This window comes from Rhineura floridana, chromosome 10 (genome assembly GCF_030035675.1).
Source record: "Rhineura floridana isolate rRhiFlo1 chromosome 10, rRhiFlo1.hap2, whole genome shotgun sequence".
Lineage (NCBI taxonomy): Eukaryota > Metazoa > Chordata > Lepidosauria > Squamata > Rhineuridae > Rhineura > Rhineura floridana.
Genome location: NC_084489.1, coordinates 62,112,077 through 62,139,830, shown reverse-complemented (window position 1 = coordinate 62,139,830; position 27,754 = coordinate 62,112,077). Strand labels below are relative to the sequence as shown.

The 27,754-nt window shown below is 41.9% G+C and overlaps 1 protein-coding gene across 5 annotated transcripts in view; it reads right to left on the bottom strand.

Annotated features, from left to right (window-relative positions):
- The window catches only part of ARMC3 (armadillo repeat containing 3), a 99,722-nt gene that overhangs the window by 23,729 nt on the left and 48,239 nt on the right, over nt 1-27,754 (bottom strand). For all 5 annotated transcript variants that reach the window (XM_061587075.1, XM_061587079.1, XM_061587078.1 and 2 more), the window contains exons 11-15: nt 11,269-11,518; nt 9,677-9,813; nt 8,822-8,990; nt 6,920-7,020; nt 960-1,073 (exon numbers count right to left, since the gene is read on the bottom strand). In XM_061587075.1, the coding sequence (XP_061443059.1) occupies nt 960-1,073; nt 6,920-7,020; nt 8,822-8,990; nt 9,677-9,813; nt 11,269-11,518 (771 nt within the window). The remainder of the gene's footprint in view (nt 1-959; nt 1,074-6,919; nt 7,021-8,821; nt 8,991-9,676; nt 9,814-11,268; nt 11,519-27,754) is intronic.

Sequence of the window (27,754 nt, the reverse complement as noted above, 5' to 3'; positions counted from 1 at the left end):
TGAAGGTGCACTGTCAGCACCAATCACCTGACAAATTGCCTTAAAAGGTGATCTTCTCAGCACTAACCAGCTGATGGGCACTGTGAGCAGACCTTTTGAAGAAGGACTCTCAGCACCCCTCAGCTGATAATTGCTAAGCACAGCCCCATCAGCTGTACTATGGAGTTCCTTATGGGGAACACCCTAGTGCAGCCCATCCCAGCCATGCCTTTACCTGCCCCACACCTCAAAAATCCTTATGAAAATTCTCCAGTATTTTAGTGCAAATTTCTCCTAATAAACACATTTTTGTAGGCAGTTTTGACTAATGTACATATTTTTGCAAGCATTATCTCATCGTATAATGCATTTTTGTATGTTATTTTCACTCATATATTCATTTTTATGCACACTTTCCCCTAACATATGCATTTTTGTAAACATTGTTTGGTTGGAGAACCACATTGCAAAAATTGACTAAGTGCAAATTTCGATGGATGGCTGTGTTTTGGTTCTCATATTGTTTCGGAAGCATGGATTTGATAAGTTTGGCTTGAAATGAGAACTGAATTGAATTTCTCGCCCATTCCTAGCTTAGAATCACAGCAGAGCTGACCTGGCCAGGCAGCAAAGTAAAGCAACTAACCTCAGGCAACACTATGACATGGGGACAGGGTGGGGGGCAGAGGGATCGATGAAGGCAGGAACCAAGGTCTAAATGGTGCACCAAGATTTTCAAACGTGGCGGCAGTGTGGTACTTGGGCTTTGCTTCAGGCAGCAAGATGTCTTGGGCCACGACTGCATCTCAAACCAAAGGAATTTTCTAATTTCAGTTCTTCGTTCTGGTTTCAAAAGCTGACCAGGGAGATGTTTGTTTGTTTTACATATATTTATCTTCACTGAATTCAGAACAGTTTTCTTCCAGCTTAGAATCTGTCACATCCAGAGGGAAACAGCAATTCTAAAACTCAGTACATACCTGGCTCTTTCTCTACTAATTTTTCTGGTAGTACTGCTGACGGAGGACCCAACTCGGGCACTAGGAGCCTCTTGTGATTTTTCCTCTGCTGGAACAGGAGGAGCTGCAACTTCACTGAAACAATAAAGGACACAATGTTGTTGCTGCACACCATCATATCTGACAGACATACTGGTCTTCTGCCTACATAACAGAATTAAAAATATGTCTGCATGAAAAAAAAAGTAAAAATGCATGTCACATATTCAAGCAGAGGAACATGCCCCTCAAGACAGCATGCCCTAAGACAGAGGTGGCTAACCTTTTACAAGCCAACGGCCAACCCTCCAAGGGCTACATGCCAGCTGTGTGCATGGCCAAACTGGCCAATACCCATTCCCTTGCACACATGTACATGCGCAAACACCACATTTAAAGTACATGTACAGACGACACACTCCACCCCCACAGACACACCCACTGAACACACAGACAGCCCCCTCCACTCTTCTGCCAATCAATAAAGGAGCAGGGACTTTCCTCCATACGGCAGCACTACGCTGGGAGGAGAGGTTCTTCTCCTCCCAGCCCAGTGCTGTGATGGGGAGAAAAGACCTCCACTTACCTTGCAAAGCAGCCTCTTCAGTCTCTGGTGTGGCACCAATTTAAGAAGTTTTTACTGCTCAGGAAAGAGGAAGAAGTGTTCCTTCTTGTTTCTTGAACTCTTAAGTCTTTCTTGCAATAGTTGACATTGCAAGAAAGTCCCAGACTTCAAGAAACGGGAAGGAGTGGTGCTGCTCTAGAAGAAGAGACATGCTTTCAAAGTAAATCGAGACAGAGGCACCCAATTTTTAGAGGGCCATGGGACACCTCAGCAGGACAGCTGGGGACACACTTGGGGACTCCTCAGCAGAAGAGACTTTTTTAAAAGCCAAATTATTGGGAACTACAAAAATCCTCTTAGGAGCCAAACCCAGCTTGCAGGTTAGCCAAACCCTGTATTAAGAACATTCTGATTGGTGTTTCAGTACTGCAGGCACAAGCCTACTGAAGTACAGAGAATTGGACTGGGAATTTATTGAATCTTGTGGTCAGTTAGTGTGTCATCTTTAAAGAGGGATGAAACTAGAGAGGTAGGAAACTGTATGGTACTCCTTTCATGTCATGGTCTTTTAGACATGTCTCTGCCTTGTGGCGTAGTGGTTAGAGTGTTGGACTACGACCTGGGAGACCAGGGTTCGTATCCTCACATAGCCATGAAGTTCACTGGGTGACCTTGGGCCAGTCACTGCCTCTCAGCCTCAGAGGACGGCAATGGTAAACCCCCTCTGAATACCGCATACCATGAAAACCCTATTCATAGGGTCGCCATAAGTTGGAATCGATTTGAAGGCAGTCCATTTCCATTTTCTGCCTTTCTATTCCTTCTTTGGATTTCCCCTCCATCTTTTCTATTTCTCTCTATTCATGTACCTATTGCCAATCTGTCCTGGGACATTTTATTTCGTTTACGTGACAGGACTGCTTTAACTTAAACTTTGAGTGCTCAGAAAAGAGAGTGTTACTAAAAAGGCTATGCAAAACAACCCTCCACCTAAAATGTGATGTTATTACAGATGTTCAATATGTGTTTTTTTAACAAACAACTTTTTAGTGATATCTTCCAGCATAGAAATGGGAAAAAACCCTCATGTGTTTGATAGCAGAATATGATAGTAACTAACAGAAAAACTACAAAGTAAAACATATGCCATGATGACTTAGATGCACTAAGCAGATGTAGAGAATTAGGCAGAAAGTGGACTAATCCTCAGCACAACTGGACTGAAATTAGTGGTGGAAGAAGAGATTAGATAGGGGTAGGCCAGGCCAAGACTGATTGCATCCAGCTATCGAAAATAATGTGGCAAGTGGTGGTCGCAGAAGGTGGAAGCCCCAAAGCTGATGACAAGAAAGGAGTTTCTCTATAACTGGTTGTGTTGGAGACTGGGCAAGGACTGAGGGTTTGGCACCCGTTTGTTCCCCCTGCTCCCGAAGGCTAAGATTATTTCATTCAATGAGACAGGCATGGGGTGCTCCCTTAGATGTCTCCTTCAGTGCCTGATAGTTAAAGAGGGACATTGGTGCCACAACTGATAACTGGATTTTTAAAACATCTATAACTCAGGATACTAATACTGAACAACATAACTCCATGGCAGAAGAGCACATGCTCTGCATACAAAAGTGCCCTAATTCAATCTTTGGCAACTCCAGTTAAAAGAATCAAATAGCGGTTGATAGGAAAGGCCTTTGCCTGAGACACTACAGAGATGCTGCATCAGAATAAATAGTGCAGGGCTAGATGGACAAATAGTCTGACCTAGTAGAGGGATGGCTTCCTAAATTCCTAATTGAAAGTTATAAAACCAGAGGGTTGCTGCAGCCAGTTGTTGTCCTTCTATGTGCTCAAAGTCTTTTCATTAGACAGAGGTGTCTGCTAATGGAAGAGGAATGGAAAATGCCTGCCTGGTAGGACGGTTGCGGATATCGCCCATCGTTTAGATAGTTTAGTAGACAGTGCTGGGGAGGAGTCAGTGGTCGTGGTGCACATTGGCACCAATGACATGGGGAAATGCAGCCGTGAGGTCCTGGAAGCAAAATTTAGGTTGCTAGGTAGGATGCTGAAAGCCAGGACCTCCAAGATGGCTTCCTCTGAAATGCTACCGGTTCCACGAGCACAGGACCAGACAGACAGGCACAGCTTTGTAGTCTCAATGCGTGGATGAGACGATGGTGTCAGGAGGAGGGGTTTGGATTTGTTAGGCACCGGGGAACATTTTGGGACAAGCCGGGCCTGTACAAAAGGGACGGGCTCCACTTGAACCAGAATGGAACCAGACTGCTGGCACTTAAAATTAAAAAGGTGGCAGAGGAGCTTTTAAACTGACTGAGGGGGGAAACCCGACAGGAGCTGAGGAAGGTCCGGTTCGGAATAAACCTCCCCCCTGGGATAAAGACCAAAGAAATGATGAAATTTTAAAAGGGGTAGGCCTAGAAGTAGGCATTGTGAGAGCAGGGGCGCAGGATATCAATTCAGAAGGGCAAAATTACCACAGGCCAAACCAAAAGTGCCAAAGACACTTGAAGAGAGACACTGCTTACAAGTGCCTGTACGCTAATGCTAGAAGCCTCTGAACCAAGATGGGAGAACTGGAGTGCTTGGTCTTAGAGGAGAGCATTGAAATAGTGAGTATAACGGAGACCTGGTGGAATGGAGAAAACCAGTGGGATATGGTTATCTCTGGATATAAACTATATCAGAAGGACAGGGAAGGACGTATTGGTGGCAGTGTTGCTCTATACGTGAAAGAAGGCATTGAATCCAGCAAGCTCGAGACCCCAAAGGAGGTGGACTCCTCCACAGAATAGTTGTGGGTGATGATACCATGCCCCAGGAGGGATTTAATACTAGGAACGATCTATCATCCCCCTGATCAAAATGCTCAGGAAGACCTGGAGATGAGATATGAAATTGAGGAAGCATCCAAACTAGGAAAGGTGGTAGTAATGGGTGACTTCAACTACGCAGACATAGACTGGCCGCATATGTGTTCCATTCACGACAAAGAAGCAAAATTTCTAGATATTCTAAATGACTATTCCCTAGACCAGTTGGTCATGGAACCGACCAGAGGGACGGCAACCCTGGACTTAATCCTCAGTGGGGACCGGGACCTGGTGCGAGATGTAAGTGTTGTCGAACCGATTGGGAGCAGTGACCATAGTGCTATTAAATTAAACATACATGTAAATGGCCAATTGCCAGCAAAATCCAACACGGTCACATTTGACTTCAAAAGAGGAAACTTTACAAAAATGAGGGGATTGGTAAAAAGAAAGCTGAAAAACAAAGTCCAGAGGGTCACAACACTTGAAAATGCTTGGAAGTTGTTTAAAAAGACTATATTAGAAGCGCAACTGGAGTGCATACCGCAGATCAGAAAAGGTACCACCAGGGCCAAGAAGATGCCAGCATGGTTAACAAGCAAAGTCAAGGAAGCTCTTAGAGGCAAAAAGTCTTCCTTCAGAAAATGGAAGTCTTGTCCGAATGAAGAAAATAAAAAAGAACACAAACTCTGGCAAAAGAAATGCAAGAAGACAATAAGGGATGCTAAAAAAGAATTTGAGGAGCACATTGCTAAGAACATAAACACCACCAACAAAAAATTCTATAAATACATTCAAAGCAGGAGACCATCTAGGGAGGCGATTGGACCCTTGGATGATAAGGGAGTCAAAGGTGTACTAAAGAACAATAAGGAGATTGCAGAGAAGCTAAATGAATTCTTTGCATCTGTCTTCACAGTGGAAGATATAGGGCAGATCCCTGAACCTGAACTAACATTTGCAGGAAGGGATTCTGAGGAACTGAGACAAATAGTGGTAACGAGAGAGGAAGTTCTAGGCTTAATGGACAATATAAAAACTGACAAATCACCGGGCCCGGATGACATCCACCCGAGAGTTCTCAAAGAACTCAAATGTGAAATTGCTGATCTGCTAACTAAAATATGTAACTTGTCCCTCAGGTCCTCCGTGCCTGAGGACTGGAAAGTGGCAAATGTAACGCCAATCTTCAAAAAGGGATCCAGGGGGGATCCCGGAAATACAGGCCAGTTAGCTTAACTTCTGTCCCTGGAAAACTGGTAGAAAGTATGATTAAAGCTAGATTAACTAAGCACATAGAAGAACAAGCCTTGCTGAAGCAGAGCCAGCATGGCTTCTGCAAGGGAAAGTCCTGTCTCAGTAACCTATTAGAATTCTTTGAGAGTGTCCACAAGCATATAGATAGAGGTGATCCAGTGGACATAGTGTACTTAGACTTTCAAAAAGCTTTTGACAAGGTACCTCACCAAAAGCTTCTGAGGAAGCTTAGCAGTCATGGAATAACAGGAGAGGTCCTCTTGTGGATAAGGAATTGGATAAGAAGCAGAAAGCAGAGAGTAGGAATAAACAGACAGTTCTCCCAATGGAGGGCTGTAGAAAGTGGAGTCCCTCAAGGATCCGTATTGGGACCTGTACTTTTCAACTTGTTCATTAATTACCTAGAGTTAGGAGTGAGCAGTGAAGTGGCCAAGTTTGCTGATGATACTAAATTGTTCAGGGTTGTTAAAACAAAAAGGGATTGAGAAGAACTCCAAAAAGACCTCTCCAAACTGAGTGAATGGGCAGAAAAATGGCAAATGCAATTCAATATAAACAAGTGTAAAATTATGCATATTGGAGCAACAAATCTTAATTTCACGTATACGCTCATGGGTTCTGAACTGGCGGTGACCGACGAGGAAAGGTTGCAGCATTTGGGGCTTTTTAGTTTAGAGAAAAGGCGGGTCAGAGGAGACATGATAGAAGTGTATAAAATTATGCATGGCATTGAGAAAGTGGATAGAGAAAAGTTCTTCTCCCTCTCTCATAATACTAGAACTCGTGGGCATTCAAAGAAGCTGAATGTTGGAAGATTCAGGACAGACAAAAGGAAGTACTTCTTTACTCAGTGCATAGTTACACTATGGAATTTGCTCCCACAGGACGCAGTAATGGCCGCCAGCTTGGATGGCTTTAAAAGAAGATTAGACAAATCCATGGAGGACAGGGCTATCAATGGCTACTAGCCATGATGGCTGTGCTCTGCCACCCTAGTCAGAGACGGTATGCTTCTGAAAACCAGTTGCCGGAAGCCTCAGGAGGGGAGAGTGTTCTTGCACTCGGGTCCTGCTTGCGGGCTTCCCCCAGGCACCTGGTTGGCCACTGTGAGAACAGGATGCTGGACTAGATGGGCCACTGGCCTGATCCAGCAGGCTCTTCTTATGTTCTTAGGAGGGCTGATTTCCCCCTTCCTGCTGAGCCCCCAGCAACCCCCCTTTGAATAATCTGTTCTGGAGGATACTCAGCCTGATGTAACACTCAATCCAAGTCAGGGTAGCATTTAACAGACTCACAGTTCTGGTGATTTAGCATATATTAAGATTATAGCACGATGATCATTAAGCTCCTGTGTGCTGAGTTCCTCCAGTGACAGTAGCTTGACACCAGGTTTTACCTACATCGGAAGAGTAGAATGAAGCACAAGATATAATCAACTTCAGTCTCAAGCTCACAGACAGTCACTGTCTGAGCAGCCAAAACGGTTCACATGAATTGAAGAAATTGATTTCTGAAAACACAAGCTTTTTTTTAGTTTTGTTCATATCTTGAATAATTTTGTGAAAACTACAAAGTAAGCTTTCCCATCACAAGATTTTAAGCAGTGTGTTTTTTATGGATTCATATTGCTAACTCCCAAGTGCAATCTTAAGTAAGGAGAGGTGAGGAGTGAAGTGGTGGATGACCTGACACTTCCAAATCCCTGCCAGGGGCAGAGGTGAGGGGGTGGATATGTACTTCCTTTTCCTCCCCTGATTTTTCAACACCACTCCCCAATTGATTCCAATGGGGGGAAATCAGTTATGCCAGTTCTGGGCTGGTATGGGTGACAACTCCAATTCTGGGACCTCCCTATCAAACCAAGGGGCCAACAGGACACCAGTGGTAATAAATCTATGGCCACAGTCTTCTATAGGCATACCGGGAGCCTCTGAAGTAGACATGCCCCCAGAGCTCTTATCTGGCAGCAGAAGGGCATTTCCATACAATCCTAACCCCTCCAGCCTGTGGAAAGAGTTTAGGATTGCTCTGCCTGTCATTCACTAAAAAAAAAAAAAGACAGCTCGAACTTGGTATCTGCTTAATAAAAATCAAAGCATGAAGAAAGAGAATAGAAGTCAAATGGTTTTTGAAAGTGTACTTTTTTAGTTTTTAAAAGCAAGTAATTATTAATAATACATCTACAACATATACATGAAATATAAAACATAACATCTCAAATCCAGATGCGCAAGGCAAAAACAAGTATTTCCCCCCAAAAACATATTTTTGTTTATAATTCTGTTCCCTAAGAAACTTCTCTTTCTTGTGAGTGTGGTTTACTTTGCTTGAACTTTATAAGCAAGTCAAGATTATGTAGGAGGGAGTGCTAGAGATTTTCAACATTTGCCAAATTTGCTTTATTTACAAATATAAATAGTGAGCATAATTGGAGACAAACATCATGCCTCCTCAACAGAGCAGCAGGTCTGCTTCTCCACACCTGTTCTCCAGAGAACCCCACATCCAAATATGCTTTTGTCCTCCACTTCTCAACTCACAGCATTCTCTGTTCCAAAAACTGCTTGTTTTGTTTCTTCACACACCACATCTGCTGCCTCCCCATAGCTAACAATGGGCAAGGCGTGGTGATGACATCTTCAAGTTCCCCATTTAAATCACTCAGGAAAGATCTCCAGCTATTTCCTAGCCTTTAGTTCCTATTGTGAAAACATCTATAAACCATCCTGGTGCATCAGCATGCCATGTGGAAGGTTTATTTATTTATATCCCACCCTTCCTCACAGTAGGAGCCCAATTAGTTACCTCTAGCTTAAGACCATACCCCTTCAGCCTTTTCTGGTTCTCGATATACCAAGTGCACTGCATAATAGCTACAGTGATGGAAAAGTATGCCTGAATAACCTGTGAAATAATTTCTCTCTGCACTATGTATATGGATCTCATTGGAGATAAGTGAACACTCAGGTCCTTTTTCGTCAGATACAGCACTGTTGCTCAGTAACCCAGCTTGCCAGCCAGCCAACCCACCCCAGTGCAGCCAATGGAAGCAGGAAAAGGTAATGGGTTGCTTCATGTATGTGAAGTCTTGCCTTGAAAGAGTTCTTTGGCCACGGTTGATGCAGAGGGGGTATAATCAGAGCAAGAAGCCAGGCAGCAGCCCTCTGAAGATTTTAAGATACTTAAAGCAAAAGTACCTGACCATAATCGTAGAACCCATCTGCTATTATGTTGCTGGATGTTAAAAAACCCATTTGACTATATTTCTGGGGAAGGTTGTGATCAAGTATTTTATCCAAAGCTGCTTCACTGAAGTTATTTTTGCGCCCAATAGACAGGTTAATATCTTCAAGAATATCTAATGCACTGTTCCAAAAACAAAAGGACATATTAAAAAGACACACGTACACTAAACAATTCATTAGAAAATGTTCTCTTCTGTCATGATATAAGTCTGTTACAAAAAGACTCATTCTGTAGTTAGTTATGTCTGGGTTAAGACTGTACCTCTTCAGCCTTTTCTAGTTCTCTATATACTTACTAAGACCAATGCATAACAGCTACAGCCGTGCAAAAGTATGCCTGAATAACCTATGAAATCATTTCTCTCAACACTATTTACATGCATCTTAAGAAATGAAAAATTCATCTCTATATACTAATAGAGAAATTCTCTATGGATCCTTATGCAGTCAAAACAGCATCATCCATGCACATGAAGGAAGTTATCAGGAAGCTTGAAAAAAATGCCAAGGTTTGCAGAAGAAAAAAAATATCCTGGAAAACAAAATGGGGGGAGGTGGGGAAAGCAGCTTCTTAAGGACTGAGCATACTCAGTGTGGGCATGGAATGTTGACTGCTAGAGGAGGGAAATAGAAAACTGGGGGGATAGGGAATGGAATGGAGTATGCTGAAAAGGGGCACAGCTGGCTGACTGGAATCCTGAACAGGAGCACCGTATACACTTGTACATTCAAAAATACAAGTTACACTACTGTCATCATTAAAAGAAATCTACCACTCCCTTCCACTTTAGCAGCCTTTCTACTCACCCTAGCCTGGTCATTTCAGCTGCTGTTAGTACATCTCCCGCACAAACCATAACAGCCCAACAGGCATTTCTTCGGACTTCATCATGCTTAGAATGTAGGAGCTTCACAAGAGGCTCAAGCCCACCTGAATTCCGTAACTAAAAAGAAATATACACATATATATTGCTTGGTAGAGGCTATATTAATTCAGGTTGGAAGACTGTCCAGTGTAAAAGGCACTTGGCAACAATGAAAGCTGAACAAGGAAGGCTCTGTCTGCTCTAGAGGTTCTCTGTGTGTATCTTTTCTGGGCAAGGAAAAGAAAATTGCAAAGAGCAACACAGGAATTACTTGACCGTGCCCTATCCTAGTGAGTGAAATGGTAGACTGGGATGCTTACTTGCATGGATCTGCCTGGGGAAGGTGTCACAGATCGGCATTGTCAGGCACCTGCTGAGGCCCATGCCCCAGCGGGGGGCGGCACTGCTAATCCTCTAGGTCCTGCTGTTTCACCTTCCTTCACTGACAGGGGCCTTGTCCTCTCCCATTGTGAGGGGTGCAGACTGGGCGCAGGAGATCCAAGCAAGTGGGCAATGGCAACAGTGGTGAAGAGGAGGTGGATGTACACAGACAAGGGACTCCCCTGAGAGCATCTTGCCCAAGGGCTTGGAACCAGCATTGGGCCCAACTGCCAGTGAGGAAGGATTCCAGTCTGCTGCTTGTCACAGCAGTATACACTGTTTCCAGTGGCAAGGCTGGCATGCTTAATCACAAACAGACAGAGTGATGAGTAGATGAATCAGATTGAACATATGAATACACTGAACAGTTTTACACACACTAATCCATTAGGTCCCAGGCTGTGGACTGAAGGCACATGAGGCTACCATCTTGCTGAAGCTAAGCAGATCTGGGTCTGGTCGGTGCCTGGATGGGAGACTGCCTGGGAACCACATGTATGCTCCCTTGGGTTCCATGGTGAAAGAAAGGCAGGGTATAAATGTAACAAATTAGACCTGGCACTCGCTACTCTGACTGGGAGCAGCTCTCAAAGGTCTCAGGGAGAGATCTTCCTCCTACTGCTCTCAGATTCTTTTAACTGAAGAAGCCAGAGATTGAATGTGGAACCTTCTGCATGCAAAGGCATGGGCTTTAACAGGAAACTATTGTCCCAAGTCTAACTTGCATCAATCATATGAATTCAAAGTAAAAAACCTTGCACAGTGCTCCATGGTAAAATTTCCCTGCACAAATTATATACTGTATACTGTAACTAAGAGCCATATTTAGATCCTCCTCTTTGCATAATCTGCCGATTCACAGTGCAGTCTTAAACACACACAGAGCCCTGATTGCTTTGTAGGATTCCTACAAACCTTTTTCAAACTTGGCTGAGAAACAAGAAAGCAGAGGTGGGCCTAATATTTCTTATTTCCAAAATGCTTATTACAAGCTAACCTATATGTGTGCATTAGAGAACCACAAACTGGATTTTTCTCAAAAGCATTATAAAATGTATCAATCCAGGAAAGCCACAAAAAGCAAAGGATATCAGTCCCCCCCTCCTCCTAATGACAATTTTCAAAGCAGACACCACATGGCATATACCTCACCTCAGTCCTTGCATCAGCATCACAACCGATTGCAGCCACAGCAAGAGCTGCTCTGCTTTGCACTATGCTGTTGGTGGAATGTAGTGGTTCTACAATTGCAGTCATAATACCGTGGCTCTGGATGCTGAGACGCAATGGCTCCTGGATGGCCAGGTTTGTGAGAACGGTAGCAGCGCTAGCCACGGCCCCATCTCTCTTAGCACTCAGAAGGCTGATCAGTGGCTCAATACCATCAGCTTCAGCAACTGCACTAGAAAAGTGAATAACAAGGGGACAAACCCAAAGCTATGTTAATTTTTAGGCTCAGCAAAGACAGTATCCTTAACATATTAACATATAAACCATATCAATTGCTGTTAACTTTTAGAAATCAGCTGAAGTGGTTAAGTGAATAACTTTGTATACTGTACGGTGTGTAATAGGGCTGGAACATTTACAGCACATACATGCATATTTCCTTAGACGTCCCATAGAGTTCAAGTATGTGTGCATGGGATTGTGACCTTAGAATACAAACCCATGCCTTTTCATTCAGAAATAAGTCCTATTAGATTCAATGGGATTTACTCCAAGATTAGTGTGCACAGGACTGCAGCCTTAGGCCCAAACAACGTTATATTGTTTTTTAAATTTGTTTGAAAAAAATAGCAGATGTGGAAGGGCCCAATCAGACATGGGAACTTGGGTGAGGAGATTTTTTCCCTTTTCCCTGCTGCTGCTATCCTGATGAAAATATCCCACCTCCAATACTAGCATTTGCATTGGAATAAAAGCTCTCCCCCGTCGACTACTGGAAGATTTCAGAAGGAGGGGGAGAATATTTTGGAAAATCCCTTCACCCCAAAATTTCACCATCTGTGAATACAGTGCAACTGTAGATCCGATCCAATATATTTTAATCTTGTTGAAGGAAACAATGAGCTTAGCGCTTTGTTCTTTCAGTCCTCCTCTCTTAGTCCATTACTCTCTTTGTCCACGACCAGTATGAATTTAACAATAAAATCTCATTCATTATTAACTGAGCCAAAATTTCTCAGAAAATAATTTTCTGAGAATTTTCTTTTTTAAACTGTTGTGGAATTTGCTCCCACCTCAGAGAACATTCAGTGAAATGCTGCCTCCCCCCACTTTGCTCCCACGAACAGGGTGGGGAATTTCTGGAGGTCATTTTCACTCAGCCCTAGAACCTGCAATTCCATTTCTTGCCTCAGAAATGCCCAAGACTATTGCTATCCAGTGGGAATATGATAAGCGGATCTGTGCTTATTTCTACACGCCCCAGTCTCCAGGGATTTGCAGATGGTGTGGAAAGGCTGCGGGGCACAGAAGGAAGTGAATATAACACTTGTGTAAATCTGTCAATCCCAATTTTTTTTCACTCCATGGACCACTTCAAAATTGCTGATGGTCTTGGCAGACCACTTCATGATTTTTCTGTGTGATGTACTAATTGTTGTGCTATATGATTTTTAATCATATTTTATTTAATTCCTTATATTGTATGATATTGTACTACAATTTGCATTCGATAGAATTCAAATTGTAATACAATATAAGAAATAAATGAAGCAATAAAATACAATTAAACATTTGTATGAATATCTAATGGAGACATGCTGTGGACCACCAGAATGAAGCTCACGGACCACAGCTTGGGAACCCCTCCTCTAAATCACATAGCCAGAGAGTGGGACTGAGGATCAAACCCCCAGATAAATCCAGGATGAGGCAGCCACAATGGTTTTTCAGGAAACAATTGTTATTAGAGCGAGAGTGAAGAATGCCAAAAACACAAGGGGAGGCAAAGTAGAATTGTCTTGCCTTTAAAAAATGACTTGACACTAAATAAAATATAGTTCAATCCATTCTTCACAGTGTTATAATATTCCAACATTTGCTACCTTAACAAAGCCAGGTCAGCTAAGCAAAAGGAACAGATAAAAATGATAGGTGCTGCACTTGTCTATTACTTTCCAGAGAAAACTTGAATGTAATATGGCTTGACACATATTGTACAGAAAGAAAAATCCAGACAGTAGGTGTTGGGAACACCATCAAAGGAAAAAAAATACTGTGCTTTTTTGTGGTTGTCACAACCTCTTTAATATTATTTAATTATAAAGTATTATCTTGTTCAAGTAAGATACTTAAGTGAGCCAGTGTGGTGTCACGTAGTGGTTGTAGTGTTGGACTATGACCTGGGAGACCAGGGTTCATATCTTCACTTGACCATGAAGCACACTGGGTGATCTTGGGCCATTTACCAACTTTCAGCCTAACCTACCTCAAAGGGTTGTTGTGAGGATACAATTGGAAGAGGGGAAATGAAACATGTAAGCCACCTAGAGCTCATTGGGAAAAGGTGGGATATAAATGTAATAACAAATAAATTTTATGTTGAACTGAATAGGAAATGCTTTTTTGTTTTCAAATTTATGAGTAATTCATACTGAAAGTCCATATCCTATATCAGCGTTTCCCAACCAGTGTGCCTCCAGATGTTGTTGGACCATAATTCCCATCTTTCCTGACCATTGGCAATGCTGGCTGAGGCTGATGGGTGTTGTGGTCCAACAACATCTGGAGGCACACTGGTTGGGAAAGGCTGTCCTATATTATCAATTTATAATTTGAGAGGTTGGCAGGGAGAGAGAAGCAGGACAATCAGCCTTCTACTTCCTTTTGATAAATAAGAGGGCTTCTTCTTCAAAACAATAAATGTGTTATGTCCCCAAATCTTAGGGTAGAGACACACTTACTGTTGTGCCAGTTCCAGTGCATCTCCACTGCTTTCTGAAAATGGGAGCACACAATGCTAGCCAAACTCTGTCCCTTTTTACTCTAAAACCCAGAGCTTGGAAGTAATTAGTTACAAGTAACAAATTACTTGTAATTCATTACATTTTTGAAGAACGAGTGGATAATTCCTTTACATTTTGACTGTAATAGAACTAGGAGTAATTTTATTACTTTTGTGGAGTAATTGTAATGTTTCCAGCATTACTTTGGGGCATTACTTGGGGGGGGGACGCAGGGGAAGTCTTCTGCTCCTCTGATTTGTGGATGAAAATCAGGTGCCTTAAACTGGGCTTCCGTGCAGAGTCCCTCTTCCCTCATGCTGTGGGTGGGTAGGAGGTGGCAAGGGAGGAGATGGAGAGTGAGACGGGGTGGAGTGGAGAAAACAATTGTTTAAAAATTGGATGGGGGTGGTGAAGAATGGAGTGGAGGGGAAAAGGAGCTGGAGGGCAAGGAGGAGGAGGCAGCAGTAGAATGGAGAGAACTGTGGAGTTGAAAGATGACGTGTGTGTGTGTGTGTGTGTGTGTGTGTGTGTGTGTGTGTGTGTGTGTGTGTGTGTGTGTGTGTGTGTGTGTGTGTGTGTGTGTGTGTGTGTGTGTGTGTGTGTGTGTGTGTGTGTGTGTGTGTGTGTGTGTGTACACATACTGTGTTTGCACTTGGCACACAAAGTGGCCTCCACCACCCTCTCTGGCAATTGTGTTGTATTTGCAGTATTTTAACTTTTTTGCATCTCAGGCGAAAATGTTTGCTTGGGTGAGTGTCCCTTTGTTGGGGGCAGGGCAGGGTCCAGGAGGTGTTAAGTGAGATAGATTATGCTTGCTGGCTGAGGGGGGGGGTTGCACTTGATTTGACGTGCAAAGATCTGAGTAGTGGCCTCTGCCTCCCTCCCCACCTCCCTTACCAGTGGAGAGACCACCATTGCTATCTTATGGATAAAAAGAATTATTCTACTACTTCTGTATGTGTGTGTGTATTTTTAATGTTGTTTTAGTCTACTTAGATGTGCAGCAGCCAAGGCCAGCACCTTGTAGGCATTTTTAAAAAAAGCAATTGAAATGTAATTGTAGTGATTACTTTTGAGAAAAAGTAATCCGTTACTTTTGGAGCAATTGTAATGGTAATTAGTACTTTTTGGGCGATGTAATTGCAACTATAATTTATTACTTTTTAACAGTAATCTTTTAAGCTCTGCTAAAACCTGGTCGGATCAACTCCAGCACATTTTTTAAAATTCAGCTTCAGGCAAATTTTGCAACTGATTGGTAGATCAACCTGTTGCCTCTCCAGATGTGGCCAATGGAAATGCTTTGCTGTAAGCTCAGAGACAGTGACTGGCCCAATGCTTTGCTGGGAGTGGTCCTGAAAGGTCTAAAGTCAGCAACGGGCAGAGTCCAGGGCAGAGTTTCTTCAAAACACAACCAGAAAAAAAACATTCTTGCTGCTTTTGAAGCTACTAGTGTGACCACAACCTTAGATTCATGTAACTGTTGCCCACATTGTCTAATAGATAGTGGAGTTCTAATTCTTCTTCAGTCTGAACTTAATCTATCAGTAGTGTAGTCAAAGCAATGAAATTCTTCCTCTTACATGCCTGTGTATTATTTTTGTAAAGAACATAAAGCATATGCCCAGCTGACTATCATTTCATAGCCATTTTATAGTAGGCTCATTTGTTTGTTAAACAAAACTTGGCATAAGTGTTAACATAGGAAATATACAGATGGAAATTTCAGTTATCCATGTGCTCTGCTATTTGTATTGTTGCTGTACAGCACCATCCTCTGCGTATTTACTCTGAATGAAGTCCTAGGAATTGTGTTTAGGATTATAATCTTGCAGTGCAATCCTAAACATTTTTACTCAAAGGTAAGTCTCACAGAGTACAATGGACTGGAGCCATAGAGAACAACCCTATACTAGCTTAAGGGGGTGATCCTAAACTCCCTGGGTGGCTGGCTGAAGAGCTGTAGGATGCTGTAGACCTCTGTTTCTGTGGGTGCAGAGGGAAGGAGCTTCACAAGCAGAGACTTCTGCAGTGCAGCAGCTGTTCTGCTATCACTGACAGCGCTCCAAGGGCAGTAGGGCCATAAATCGGGCATTCTGGGAGCGGATCAGGGAGGACTTGGATCTGCTGCATTCAAAGCCCCATTGTTTCTCTAACATGGCCTTCACAGGGGCAAAGAAGTACAGCAATCCTGGATCTTATGTTGGGAGGGGGAGGAATGAAAAAGCCAGGCACTCTTGTGTGTGTGTGTTGGGAGGGGGAGGAATTAAAAAGTGTGTGTGTGTGTGTGTGTGTGTGTGAGTGAGTGAGTGAGTGAGAGTGAGAGAGAGAGAGAAATCTACCCCCAACTTCTGCCCTGGCCAGTGTCAGCCAGCAAAGCCTAGGAAGTGGCAGTTTCTCCATTATAGGATTGCTGCGTTGATGTATTTTTTACCCTCATCCATCAAAGAAAAAAACCAAAACAGTCCAAGATAGCTATTAATATCCCCTCCCCCATTTCAAATCATGGTTCTAAACTATTTATTACATTTACTTATTGTGCTTATATCCAACTCTACCTCTAGGGAGTTCAGAATTTGATTTCCAAGTGTACAGAATCAGGCCTGATTACAGCACATGTCCTTCAGCCCAGTCCTTGGGCTCCATGGTTCCAGCTGAAGAAACTCATTCACAGGAACGCATTGTGCACACAATGTGACATATGAGAATCTCTCCCCTGTTCTGTCAATGAAAAAATGACCTCACTTCTAAAAAATTTAATCTATTTGTACATGGACTGAAATATGTTTCTCTATGTTTACTTTTGGAAAGGCTTTTGATGGCATGTAAACATTTAGAAAATTATCTCCATTTCATATTAAGCTCAGTGATTTTGATTTTTTAACAGCTGGCACTTTGATTATACTTTGTGATCACTTTATTGTAAGTTTGTGATTAAATGCTTCCTTTTACACCCCACAAGAATTTATCTCCCAAATTATTGCCTAAAAACAAAACAGGAATAAAACGTCATATGCTGCCACCATAACCGTATTAATAATTAAATGTTAATATTTTACTCAGGTATGGAGGCCTAAAACCAAGCTGTAGGAAGAAACATTTAGTCTGTCTCAATTTCTGGACTACAAATTGGTTAAATGATCTTGAAAATTCTTCTAAAGGAGCAATCCTAAACAGGTTAAGTAGAGAATAAGCCCCACTGAACACAGTGGGATGTACTTGAAAGGAAATATGCATAGGACTGCACTATTAAATGTGAATCCAAGTAATTAGGCAGTCTGTTGAAAGATGGGTGCAATCTGTTGAAATTCCCAAAGTCAAAACACAGAAATAAAAGGGATTTAGAAGCAAATGCAGTCTTTACAATAAAACTCAAAGAAAAGTGACAAAACAGCGACTTTAATCTTTTTCTGGTTAGTACTTTTGTTGTTCAGGATTGTACGAATTTTTGTAAACCGCCCAGAGAGCTGTGGCTATGGGGTGGTATATAAATCTAATAAATAAATAAATAAGAACAGGGATAAAAAATGGTAGTCTAAGGTCCATTTCAAAGTCAGTGTTAGAAGTTAGGCAAAGTAGCTGCCCTAGACTACAATTATCCAAGGGCAAGGAAAGTTAAAGTATTAGAAACTAACAAATGATCTTCATAGGCCTACCCCAAGTCTCCAACCCAAACAAAGACAATAAAGAAAAGTCAGGTCCAGTTCCATCTTAAAGAAAATACCTTCCTGAATTGGAAAGTGGAGATGACTTCCCACTTACAATGTGGACTCATATATTTATTTATGTATTAAATTTATATCCTGCCTTCCTCTCAGACTCACTGCGAGTCATAGTAACTTTAGGAGGCATGGTTTTGAGAAGCCAATTCTGGAACCTCATTGGGTCGTTCATAGGAACCAATTTTAGCTGAGTTTTGACTACATTGAACTGCACTGGCTCTCTAGGATTTAAGAAGGATTATTTCCCAGCCCTGTGTGGAGATGGCAGGGATTGAACCCAAGACCTTTGGCATGCAAAGCATGTGCTCTACCACTGAATTACATCCTCTCCTTTTCGGATGCTGATACTCATATACAATGCAATGAGACTCATTTAGAAATCTAAGGTCCTGAACCTGGGTACTTAATTACTTGGAAATATGGTTTAGGGTTAGGATATAAGACTGTTCTTTGTGGGTTTTTGGCAGCCCCACATATGAGAATATGGTCCCATGGGAAAATGGGTTATATTTAGGTCAGAATAGTGGGATCTTCTAGTAATTTTAATGGGTCTTTTCCCTCTTGCTTTAATGCAAATTACAATAAAGGAGGGATTCTGTGTCCACTGCCATGAACCAATAATATAATATGGCATGCTCTTGTACAAAGATACGCAACTACTAACAATGTATATATGTACCTGCAACTCAGCATACTACTTCATGCATCTGATGACGTGGACTGTAGTCCACAAACATGTATGCCATAATAAATTTATTAGTCTTTAAGGTGCCATCAAACTGTTTTTGCTGCCACAGACTAACATGGCTACCTCTCTGGGATACCATCATACACTTTGCATTAAGCTCTACAGGCTGTCACTAGGGGTCAGTGTTAAGTCATACATTACTAGAACAAAGACTAGCTGATTTATTCCATCCTTCAAGAACAGAAATATTATTTGAGGACAATAAGCCTATGGGGAAAACATACTATTTATATATTATCTCAAATTATATTTTAAAAACAAGGTTTAGGGGAATATTCATAGTTCAGATACAAACTCAACAATTATGTCAAATTGTTTACACAAGCATTTTTGTAACAAATGCTTGTGTGCGTCTACTAAAAGTGTGTCTGCAGTAGCATTATTTCAGTTCTCATCTTTCAACAGAAAATATGCCACTTGTAGCCGTACATGTGGAGAAAAGCTGAACTTGCTCTTTGGTGGTTGCATTTGGGTGCTGGCATTCATAAAACATTTCCTAAAACAGTCAGTGATGTTTGAGGCATTTCTGAGGAACACACAGTTGACTCACATTTTGGAACCAATGTCACTCAGGGGATACCTTATGACTTTTCCAGCCATCTGGCCTTTGCCCAATAAATGTTGAAGGTCTGGAATGAAAGTGATGGCCTATAGCAAAGGTTGAAGGGGAAGAGTTTGCACTATAAAATTGATTCCATTCAGTCTAATTATTAAATGACTCTTATACCAACATAAATTCATTGTCAGAAAGTTTCTTCTGGTACATCTTTGTTCTTCTGATAAAGTGGAATTCCAGTACATCCTCTTCAGTTCTACATATGTAAACAGAATGAAATTCCCAAGAAATTATGGTATTGTGTCTATTTCAGCTGCTGCATTCAGAGGAATGCCATTTTTCAAATCAATGGGACACCAAATGATGCTAACATTTCATTTGTTTTGAAACACTTTCCGCTGTGTTTGATGTGTGATAGTCACTCAAACAACATGAATCCGTTATACTCCACTGAACTGACTGTATTAAACTCATGTTCAATTAAAGTCAGCTTTCTGTTACTTTTTGTAGAATGTTTTCTGATATGAAGGCTGAAATTTTAAACATGGAAAAACTAGGTAGGCTCCCATAAATGCATTGCACTTAGTTTGGTTTATTGTGAATGCAAATACAGTGAATTAATCTTGGCACAATTAGCGTAAAATAGACATATGTCTATAAAGAAATATATATGTTGCTTCTGTGGTCACATAAGTATTACTTTTCTGGAAAATAAGTATGCCTGTATTGCCCAAGATAGTTGTTCCTCTAACTATAAACCACCCATATTCACTTTAAGGTTTCCTGCTTTCCAACCACCCATTCTTTCTTTTTGTTCTTTATGCACAAAACTCTCTCCATGAAGATGAACCTGGAGCCTCCTCTTTCACTCCCTTCAAATCCCTCCACAAAACACCACATTTTCTGTTAAGCCTTTGGCTTAATTCTCTAATTACCAACTGCAAGACAGCCTTATTATGTATAAACTGCATCTAATTACATTCAGTCATTTTCTCTCCTTGTCTACTCAGCAGAATGAGCAAGAGGGCTATAAAAGCAACAAGGTTGGCATACCACATTTTGAAAAAAGTGACTACACATCAAGAACATTAAGAACAGCCCTGCTGGATCAGGCCAGAGGCCCATCTAGTCTAGAATCCTGTTCTCACAGTGGCCAGCCAGATAGGAACAACATACGAACATAGGAAGCTACCTTATACTAAGTCAGACCATTGGTCCATCTAGCTCAGTATTGTCTACACTGACTGGAAGCTATCCATGATTTCAGACAGGATTCTCTCCTAGCCTTGCCTGGAGGTGCCAGGGATTGAACCTGCCTGGGACCTTCTGCATGCAAAGCAGATGCTGTACCATTGAGCTATGGCCCTTCCTAGAAGCCTATGGGAAGCCTACAAGGCAGAAGCTGGATGCCATAGCACTCCCTCCCCATCTAAAGACCCCTCCACAACACCATTAAGTCCAGAGTCTAAGATTTGCTCACAGTGTCACCTTCTTTCCACGCCTCTGTCAACATTTATAATGTAAGTTCTTTGTAAGCAAGAACTTGATTTTGCGGTTATGAAACTCTGTAAGCGCCATATCTATAATCAACACAAATAATAAATAACTAGTTCAGTTCAGTTCATCCTTAATAACTATGTGATGGTCAGCGTGTTTCCTCAAAATATTTCAAACACAATTTTTAAAAAATTAAATCCTGACACAACAAACTAACCAAAGTCATTTATTCCAGTATCCTCTGTGGAGTGAAGAGTAAACATTGGCAACTTGTTACCAAGAATAATTAGTATTTATGGAGGCAATTTAAATCCAGTATAATAATAGTCTAATCTTCATTTTACAGCAGCTATTTATGTTAGCAGGTTTTAGGAGCTTGTTAAAATATACATAGTAGTAAAATGCAACTATTACCTCATTTTACATTTAACAGCTTATATAATACATATATTCTGTATTAATAAATAAGTTAACACATGTTCAACCTCAATAAAAAGTGGTACAACTAGAAGAGAATGACCAATAGATGGCAGTAATGATGTAAATTAATACTAAATCATACAGAAATAAGAGTCCTGCCTATTAAATCAGTGATTTGAGAACATAGAGTGAACTCTGGGTACAGTTTTGATTATTTTATAATTGGATTGATGGGAAATCAACAATACACACAAGATCACTGAAGAGATGCCCAGAGACTTTGCAGCAGTAACACAAATGCCTCCTTGGGGTCGGCTTTTCTGTCAAGCTTCTATCTGAAACTGAGATGGAAAGCTCATGTTTTCCTTTCCTTTTTTCCCCTTTCTGCCTTTTATTTTGAAGGCAAAACCCTTAAATTTCTTTGAAAATCTGGCTCTGGGCATTCAGTCTTATGCTTGCCTTTGCCCATGGTTGCTTTAGCGAATGTGTAGCAACTAGTCAAGATACGCTGCAGTAAATGAAGCAGCACTCTCTGGTAAGCAAGTGGGACTGCACAGGTCTTCTGCATTCTGTACTGAAAACATTGTTCTATACACAAGATACTTAAAATAACAAATCAGGCATTCTTTTTAAAAAGGGTGACATAGATTAGTCAGGAGAGAAAATAATCTCAAAATGAAGTGACAACTCTCCCAGTGGACAAATGTTCAAATTGGAAAATATTTCACCATAATTAATACATGTCTGCTTCTCTCAGGAGAAGCAAGGTCTGATCTGATGTTAATTAGCACACGTGGCCTGGTTCACATGTAATGCTAAGCCAAGGCTTGTTTCGCTTAATTATGGTTTGTTTGATCATGCAAACCCAGTCCAGTCGTAAGCTTTTTTTTTTTGTCTTATGAATCTTGGCTTGTTCTAACTAAGGCTTTTTGTTATGTGCAGAACCAGTATGGTTTGTTAATCATGGTTTGTTTGCTCATACTGCTCTCAGATGCTTGCCAAGCCAGAGCAAAAGGGTGCAGAAATGTATCTGCTCCCAAGTCTAAGCAACATTCCCTGGTGCTTTCCCCAAAGAACTAACTTTGCCTGGCAAGAGCTGCTTTTCCCATCCATTTCTCCACTACAGTCCTTCCCCCGCAAGGCAGACAGATTCACTTTGCAGCTGCTGACCAGCAGAGGAAAATTTAAAGCAATCACAGCTCGGTACTGCCTATTAAATCTAAAATGGGATGAATAGGAAGGCAGTAAACTCAAATGAACAGTATACAATGATACTCCAATTTACCTTATTAAGTTGTAGGAACTATTTATATGTGATTTTTAAGAAGAGTTATAGGGATACACAGCAGTTGTTGAAATAAAATAACAAAATAAAAGCAATAAAAATAAAATAAAAGCAAGCATTCACATGGATAAAACCGGCAAGGTTACGAAAGTTCACATTCCTTATGGCACAGAAATACAATCCTTGAAGGAAAAAAATCCCTGTTGCCTGCAATTTGCAACTCATGGCTGCAGGGAAATTAGCACCTCCTGTGCAAACACCTGATTCACAACCCACATTGTGCCCTGAAGTCTCAATTCTATTTTCACAAACCCAGGAACAAAAATCTCTGACCTTGGCAACCTGGTGTTCTATTTGTGTTCTGTACATGCTTTCAGAGGTGGGATTACCAGACCCTATAGTAGGAGCTTTGAGGAGATCTTGCTTCCCAGGCTCCCCATTTTCTGGCATGACCCATAAGCTAAAGGATGGTTTGGTCAGCAGCACAGACCCTCCAGTATGGTCTGCAAATACCTTTTGACATACAGCCCCTTCCTGCTGAGGAGGAATCACAGGATACTTAACCCATGGGATACCTTGATTCTGAACAGGTGGCCTCCCAGAGAGTAAAAACAAAATTCTGGTCCGATGAGGAGGTTGTAATGTGCATTTATATCTGGATCTCACCACATGTACAGGATGGAGTCTCACATTGGTTTCAGAAATGTGCTATTTTCACCTGGCTCTCTGAGGATATGCCAGTGGAGCTGCCACTGCAATACCACCCAGCGGAGGGAGAAAATGAATGCCTTTAAGAAGTTGAAGGAAGTCACCACCCACAACAAGCCCTTGAGAGTAGAACCCAGGGTGATGTCCTTTTATGATAAATTGGCAACCATACTTTTAGACAAGAGAAATGTGACTCTAAGCTACACTGTGACTAGTGGAATCAGTGTTCTCGACCAGAGTCAGTAGAGTAAAATAGACCCAGATCAGCCAAAGAGGTTATGTCCAGGCAAACCTCATCATCCATACCAGGAACATCTGGCCAGTCAAGGGCACTCTCCTTTACCCTCCCCAGGAATGTCAGGGTAGGGACAGGTGCCAATACTTTCAAACACCCCTTTTCCTTTTGCTGCACCTACTGGTGCTCTCTCCAAGGCTCCCACTCACAACATGCTACAACATCTTCAGAAACAGTCTGCACTTGCTCAGACCAAAGGTGGTCCCTGCATCCTTACTATGAATTTGTAGTATACATAGTGTCTTGGCTGTTCTACAGCAGTGCCAAGTGGACAGAAGCAGTTTGGAGTGACCACCCATAGACATCAACCAGTGGAGCAGCACAAGGCCATCCCAAAACCAGCCCCAGTGAGACAAACATATTAATAACAGAAGACCAACTCTCAGACACCTCGACCCTCACTGTGTACCAAAGGCCGGGGCTGGCACCAGGCCTGACTGGATCCTTGGGCACCAGACTGCCCCAGGCCATAATGCTCCCCAACACTCCCTCCCGATGCAGGTGGCATGGGCTTACCTCCTGCACTGCCATCCAGTGCGCTAGTGCACATGCTCGCCCTCACCCAAGATTAATCAAAAGGCAGACTGGCATTTTGGAGCTCCTGCTGACACAGTGATTGCTTGCCAGTTGCACTCTTCTCCCTCCCCTCCCCACACCAGGTGCGTTAGCCCATGGATTACATTGCACAGCAGTACATGCAAGAGCCATTCAGCAGCACCTATGCCCACCTCCCCTGCTGCCTCCCCAAAACCGTATCCTTCCATTGCCCAATGACAAAATTTCCTGAGAATCAGGAGGAGACACAAATGGGAGGGGGAGGAGGAAATTCCCAGTAAGCTTTGAAACATTGGCCACTGAATAGCTAGAAAAAGTTCTGTGTTTCCTTAAATCAGGTTGCTTCTTCTAAAGTAAGAACTGAGGGAGAAGGATGTACTACAAATGCGTGTAGTGTGGGATCTGTTACTCTCATCCAGAGTTTAAAAACATAGACATTATTCGAATGTTTACTCATTAAAATGAGCAGTTATTAAAAAGTAAAACACGTTTTTAAAAAATGAAGATGTCTAGAACACTGTGGTGTTGTAGTAATGTTAAACTTTAAATTATTGTCAGTATGTTAAGAAAATGGCTACTTGGAAATGGTTTAATTCAGGAACTCTAAAGCCGGGATCATGTGGATGCTGTTGCCTATGGGGATATGCGAGTGTTATTGTGTATCTCCAGATATTAAACATGTAAAAAGAGAAATGCGAATAATCTTGTTCTAAACCCAGAAAAGTTACTCAGGTCTTTGTATCATGACTAATTTTCCTGTGAAAAAGTCTGGAGATAGAAGCCTAATTGCCAAAAATTAACAAGCAGAGAATATCCTTGAGTATGAGAGGATGAACCACAAGACAAGTATATGTACAGAAAAAGATGTGTATACTTGGAAGATTGTAATGAAGGGTAACAATGCTTTTGGGCTGGATGGTAAATTAAAATGTCTTTCTTTATTTGGTTGGTTGGGGTGGAGGAAGAAGGTTTACAGTTCATATTCCATTAATTATCTTTACTATCCCTCTCTCAAATCCCATTTTTTTCTTTTTACCTTATCAAATATATTATCATACCCCAATAACCCCACACCCAAAGACCATGACCTTCCTCCCCAAACAACGCAGTTAAAACCTGAGGTCAAGGTACTGTTTTTTTAAAAATCAGGACTCCAAACAGGAGCTGCGTACTTCAGTTCTAGATGGGTAATGGGAATATGATTACTAAGGTGGGTACAAATACCAAAGAAAACAGTAATGTGAAGCATCAGGGAATGTGCAGGAAGAAGGCAGGCTATAGTTCAGGCAGGGGGATGCTCTCTAAGAGTGAGTGATAGTAGTTATAGTGATGATTCACATGGAGAGGACATGGAAATGAATGAGGGAGAATTTGGTGACACTGAAGTGTTAGATGATTCTAATAAAGAAAAACTAAGAAGATGCCCAGGTGCTCCCATCACCACTATTCCTTACTGTACCACTATTATAGTGCTATGTCATAGAATAGTAGAGTTGTAAGGGGCCTAGAAAGCCATCGAGTCCAACCCCCTGCTCAATAAAGGAATCCAACTTAAAGCATACCCAGCAGGTGGCTGTCCAGCTGCCTCCTGAATGCCTCCCGTGTTGGAGAGCCTACCACCTCTCTAGGTAATTGGTTCCATTGTCATATTGCTCTAACAGTTAGGAAGTTTTTCCTGATGTTCAGTCAAAATCTGGCTTCCTGCAACTAGAGGCCATTATTCCATGTCCTGCACTCTCGGATGATGGAGGAGAGATCCTGGCCCTCTCCTCTATGTGGCAACCTTTCAAGTACTTGAAGAGTACTATCACATCTCCCCTCAGTCTTCTCTTCCAAAGGCTAAACATGCCCAGTTCTTCCAGTCTCTCCTCACAGGACTTTGTTTCCAGTCTCTTGATCATCCCTTGTTGCTCTCCAGTTTGTCTGTATCCTTCTTAAAGCACGGTGTCCAGACTGGACACAGTACTCAAGATGAAGCTAACCAGTGCTGAATCAAGGGAAACTAGTACTTCATGTGATTTGGAAACTATGCTTCTGTTAATGCAGCCTAAAATAGCATTTGCCTTTTTTGCAGCCATATCACACTGTTGGCTCATATTCAGCTTGTCCACTTTCAGAAGTGTAGCAACATACTTAACTTAAAACCTCATTGTCCATACCACTACCAGCAACACCCCATCATCATAAATCTAGCCCCAAACTACCACTACCACCACCATTTCCCCACACCCAATCACCAAAACATCCACCTCCAAACTTCACCTTCCCCTTCTTCATACACCCCATCACTGAAATGCAATCACACATTTCCCATCTCCACCATCTTACACCACCCAATCACAGCAATGTCAGCACCAAACTCCCCCTCTACTGTTGCCCCCTACCCCATCACCACGGGTCTCAAAGGTTGCCATTCCTCTTTGGGAATGCTGAGAAAAGAGCATCAAATGATGGTGCCACATCAAAAAAGCAGCTGCAACAACCCCTGCTTTAAGAAAAAGAATGGCAGACTCTCATGCCCATAAGACCATCTTTGGCGCTGTACTAGAGTTCATCATTTCAACAGCAGGTAAAATAGAAAGAGACAGTGGCGCACATGAACTCTAGATGTGCCTTTGTGCAGTCCTTGCTGGATTTCTGCCATGACTCAGTGCAGTTTTTGCTGGATTTCTTTCAGCAGACCCCCTACTCTACATGGAGCTTGTCACAGAACACAACTTCAATCTACAGGGGTCACATCAACAACATGCACTGGCAGAGGAACAGGTGATTGCTGCAGTCTCTACAACAGCCACGGACACCAGTTGTATGCAGAAATAGCTTGCTCCATGCAGAGATGGATCCTACCAAGAACAGAAGCAGTCTGGCCATCCATACTGGAGCTGGAGGATTTGAGTGATACTTGTTTCAAGGGTACTTTTCAGATGTTGAGGGCAGCTTTCAGCCACACTACCAAGGAGGAAACGGCTCTGTTCCTGCAGAGGTTGGACACTGAGATGTACAGAGTGGTGTCTGTGAAGAAAAGATTTCTTGCAAAGCAGCCTTCAACATAAGTTTTGGCCTGTATAGTGAAGCAAGAACCAAGAAATTGGCATATGCAAATTGTGCTGGATATGACATCAGGCAGGCGCCTTTGCTGTATTCCTTTCGGCACCTGCTAAAAATCTTTTTGTTTAGGCAAGCCTATCCAGAACACAGATGATGATGTATTTAAATCCTTTCAGTTTATTGTTGTTTGTTTTGAAAATTATTTTATTACTGGTTTTTATTGAAAATTTTAATGTCTTTTGGAATCCACGTAGAGGTTTTTATAATCAAGCAGTACCTATATATATATTGTTAAATAAAAATTAAAAAAATGAAGGAGGGCTTTCTCGGCAATAGCACAGAAGCTACGAAACTCACTCTCCATGAGAAGTCCAGCTGGTGCTTTTTCTTCAGGTCTTTTGAACATCAAGTAATTGTCCTATCATTGACAGATGATTAACACTTTTAAATTTGGGGAACTGTACTGTGACTTCACTTTTGTAAAAAAAAAAAAAAGAAGTGACTAATAATGTTTGTGGATTGCTTTATTATTGTTGTAACCTGCTCTGGGGTCTTAAGATGAAGGATGGGATATAAGTTTATTTAAATAAATACAGTATGTGCTTTACAATAACTTCACACCCTTTTACCATGGCTGGTGTAAGTAAGACTGACCGTCTAGACGAAAAAGGTAACAAGCTCAGGACCTCAAGACTCTACATATCATTGGAGCCCAGTATCAAATCCTCAATCACCTCAAAGGGTGATGACAAGATCTAGGGCCTTCTCAGTGGTGGCCCCCGAACTATGGAACAGTCTCCCTGAGGAAGTACGCCTGGCGCCGACTCTGCTTTCCTTCCGGCGCCAGGTCA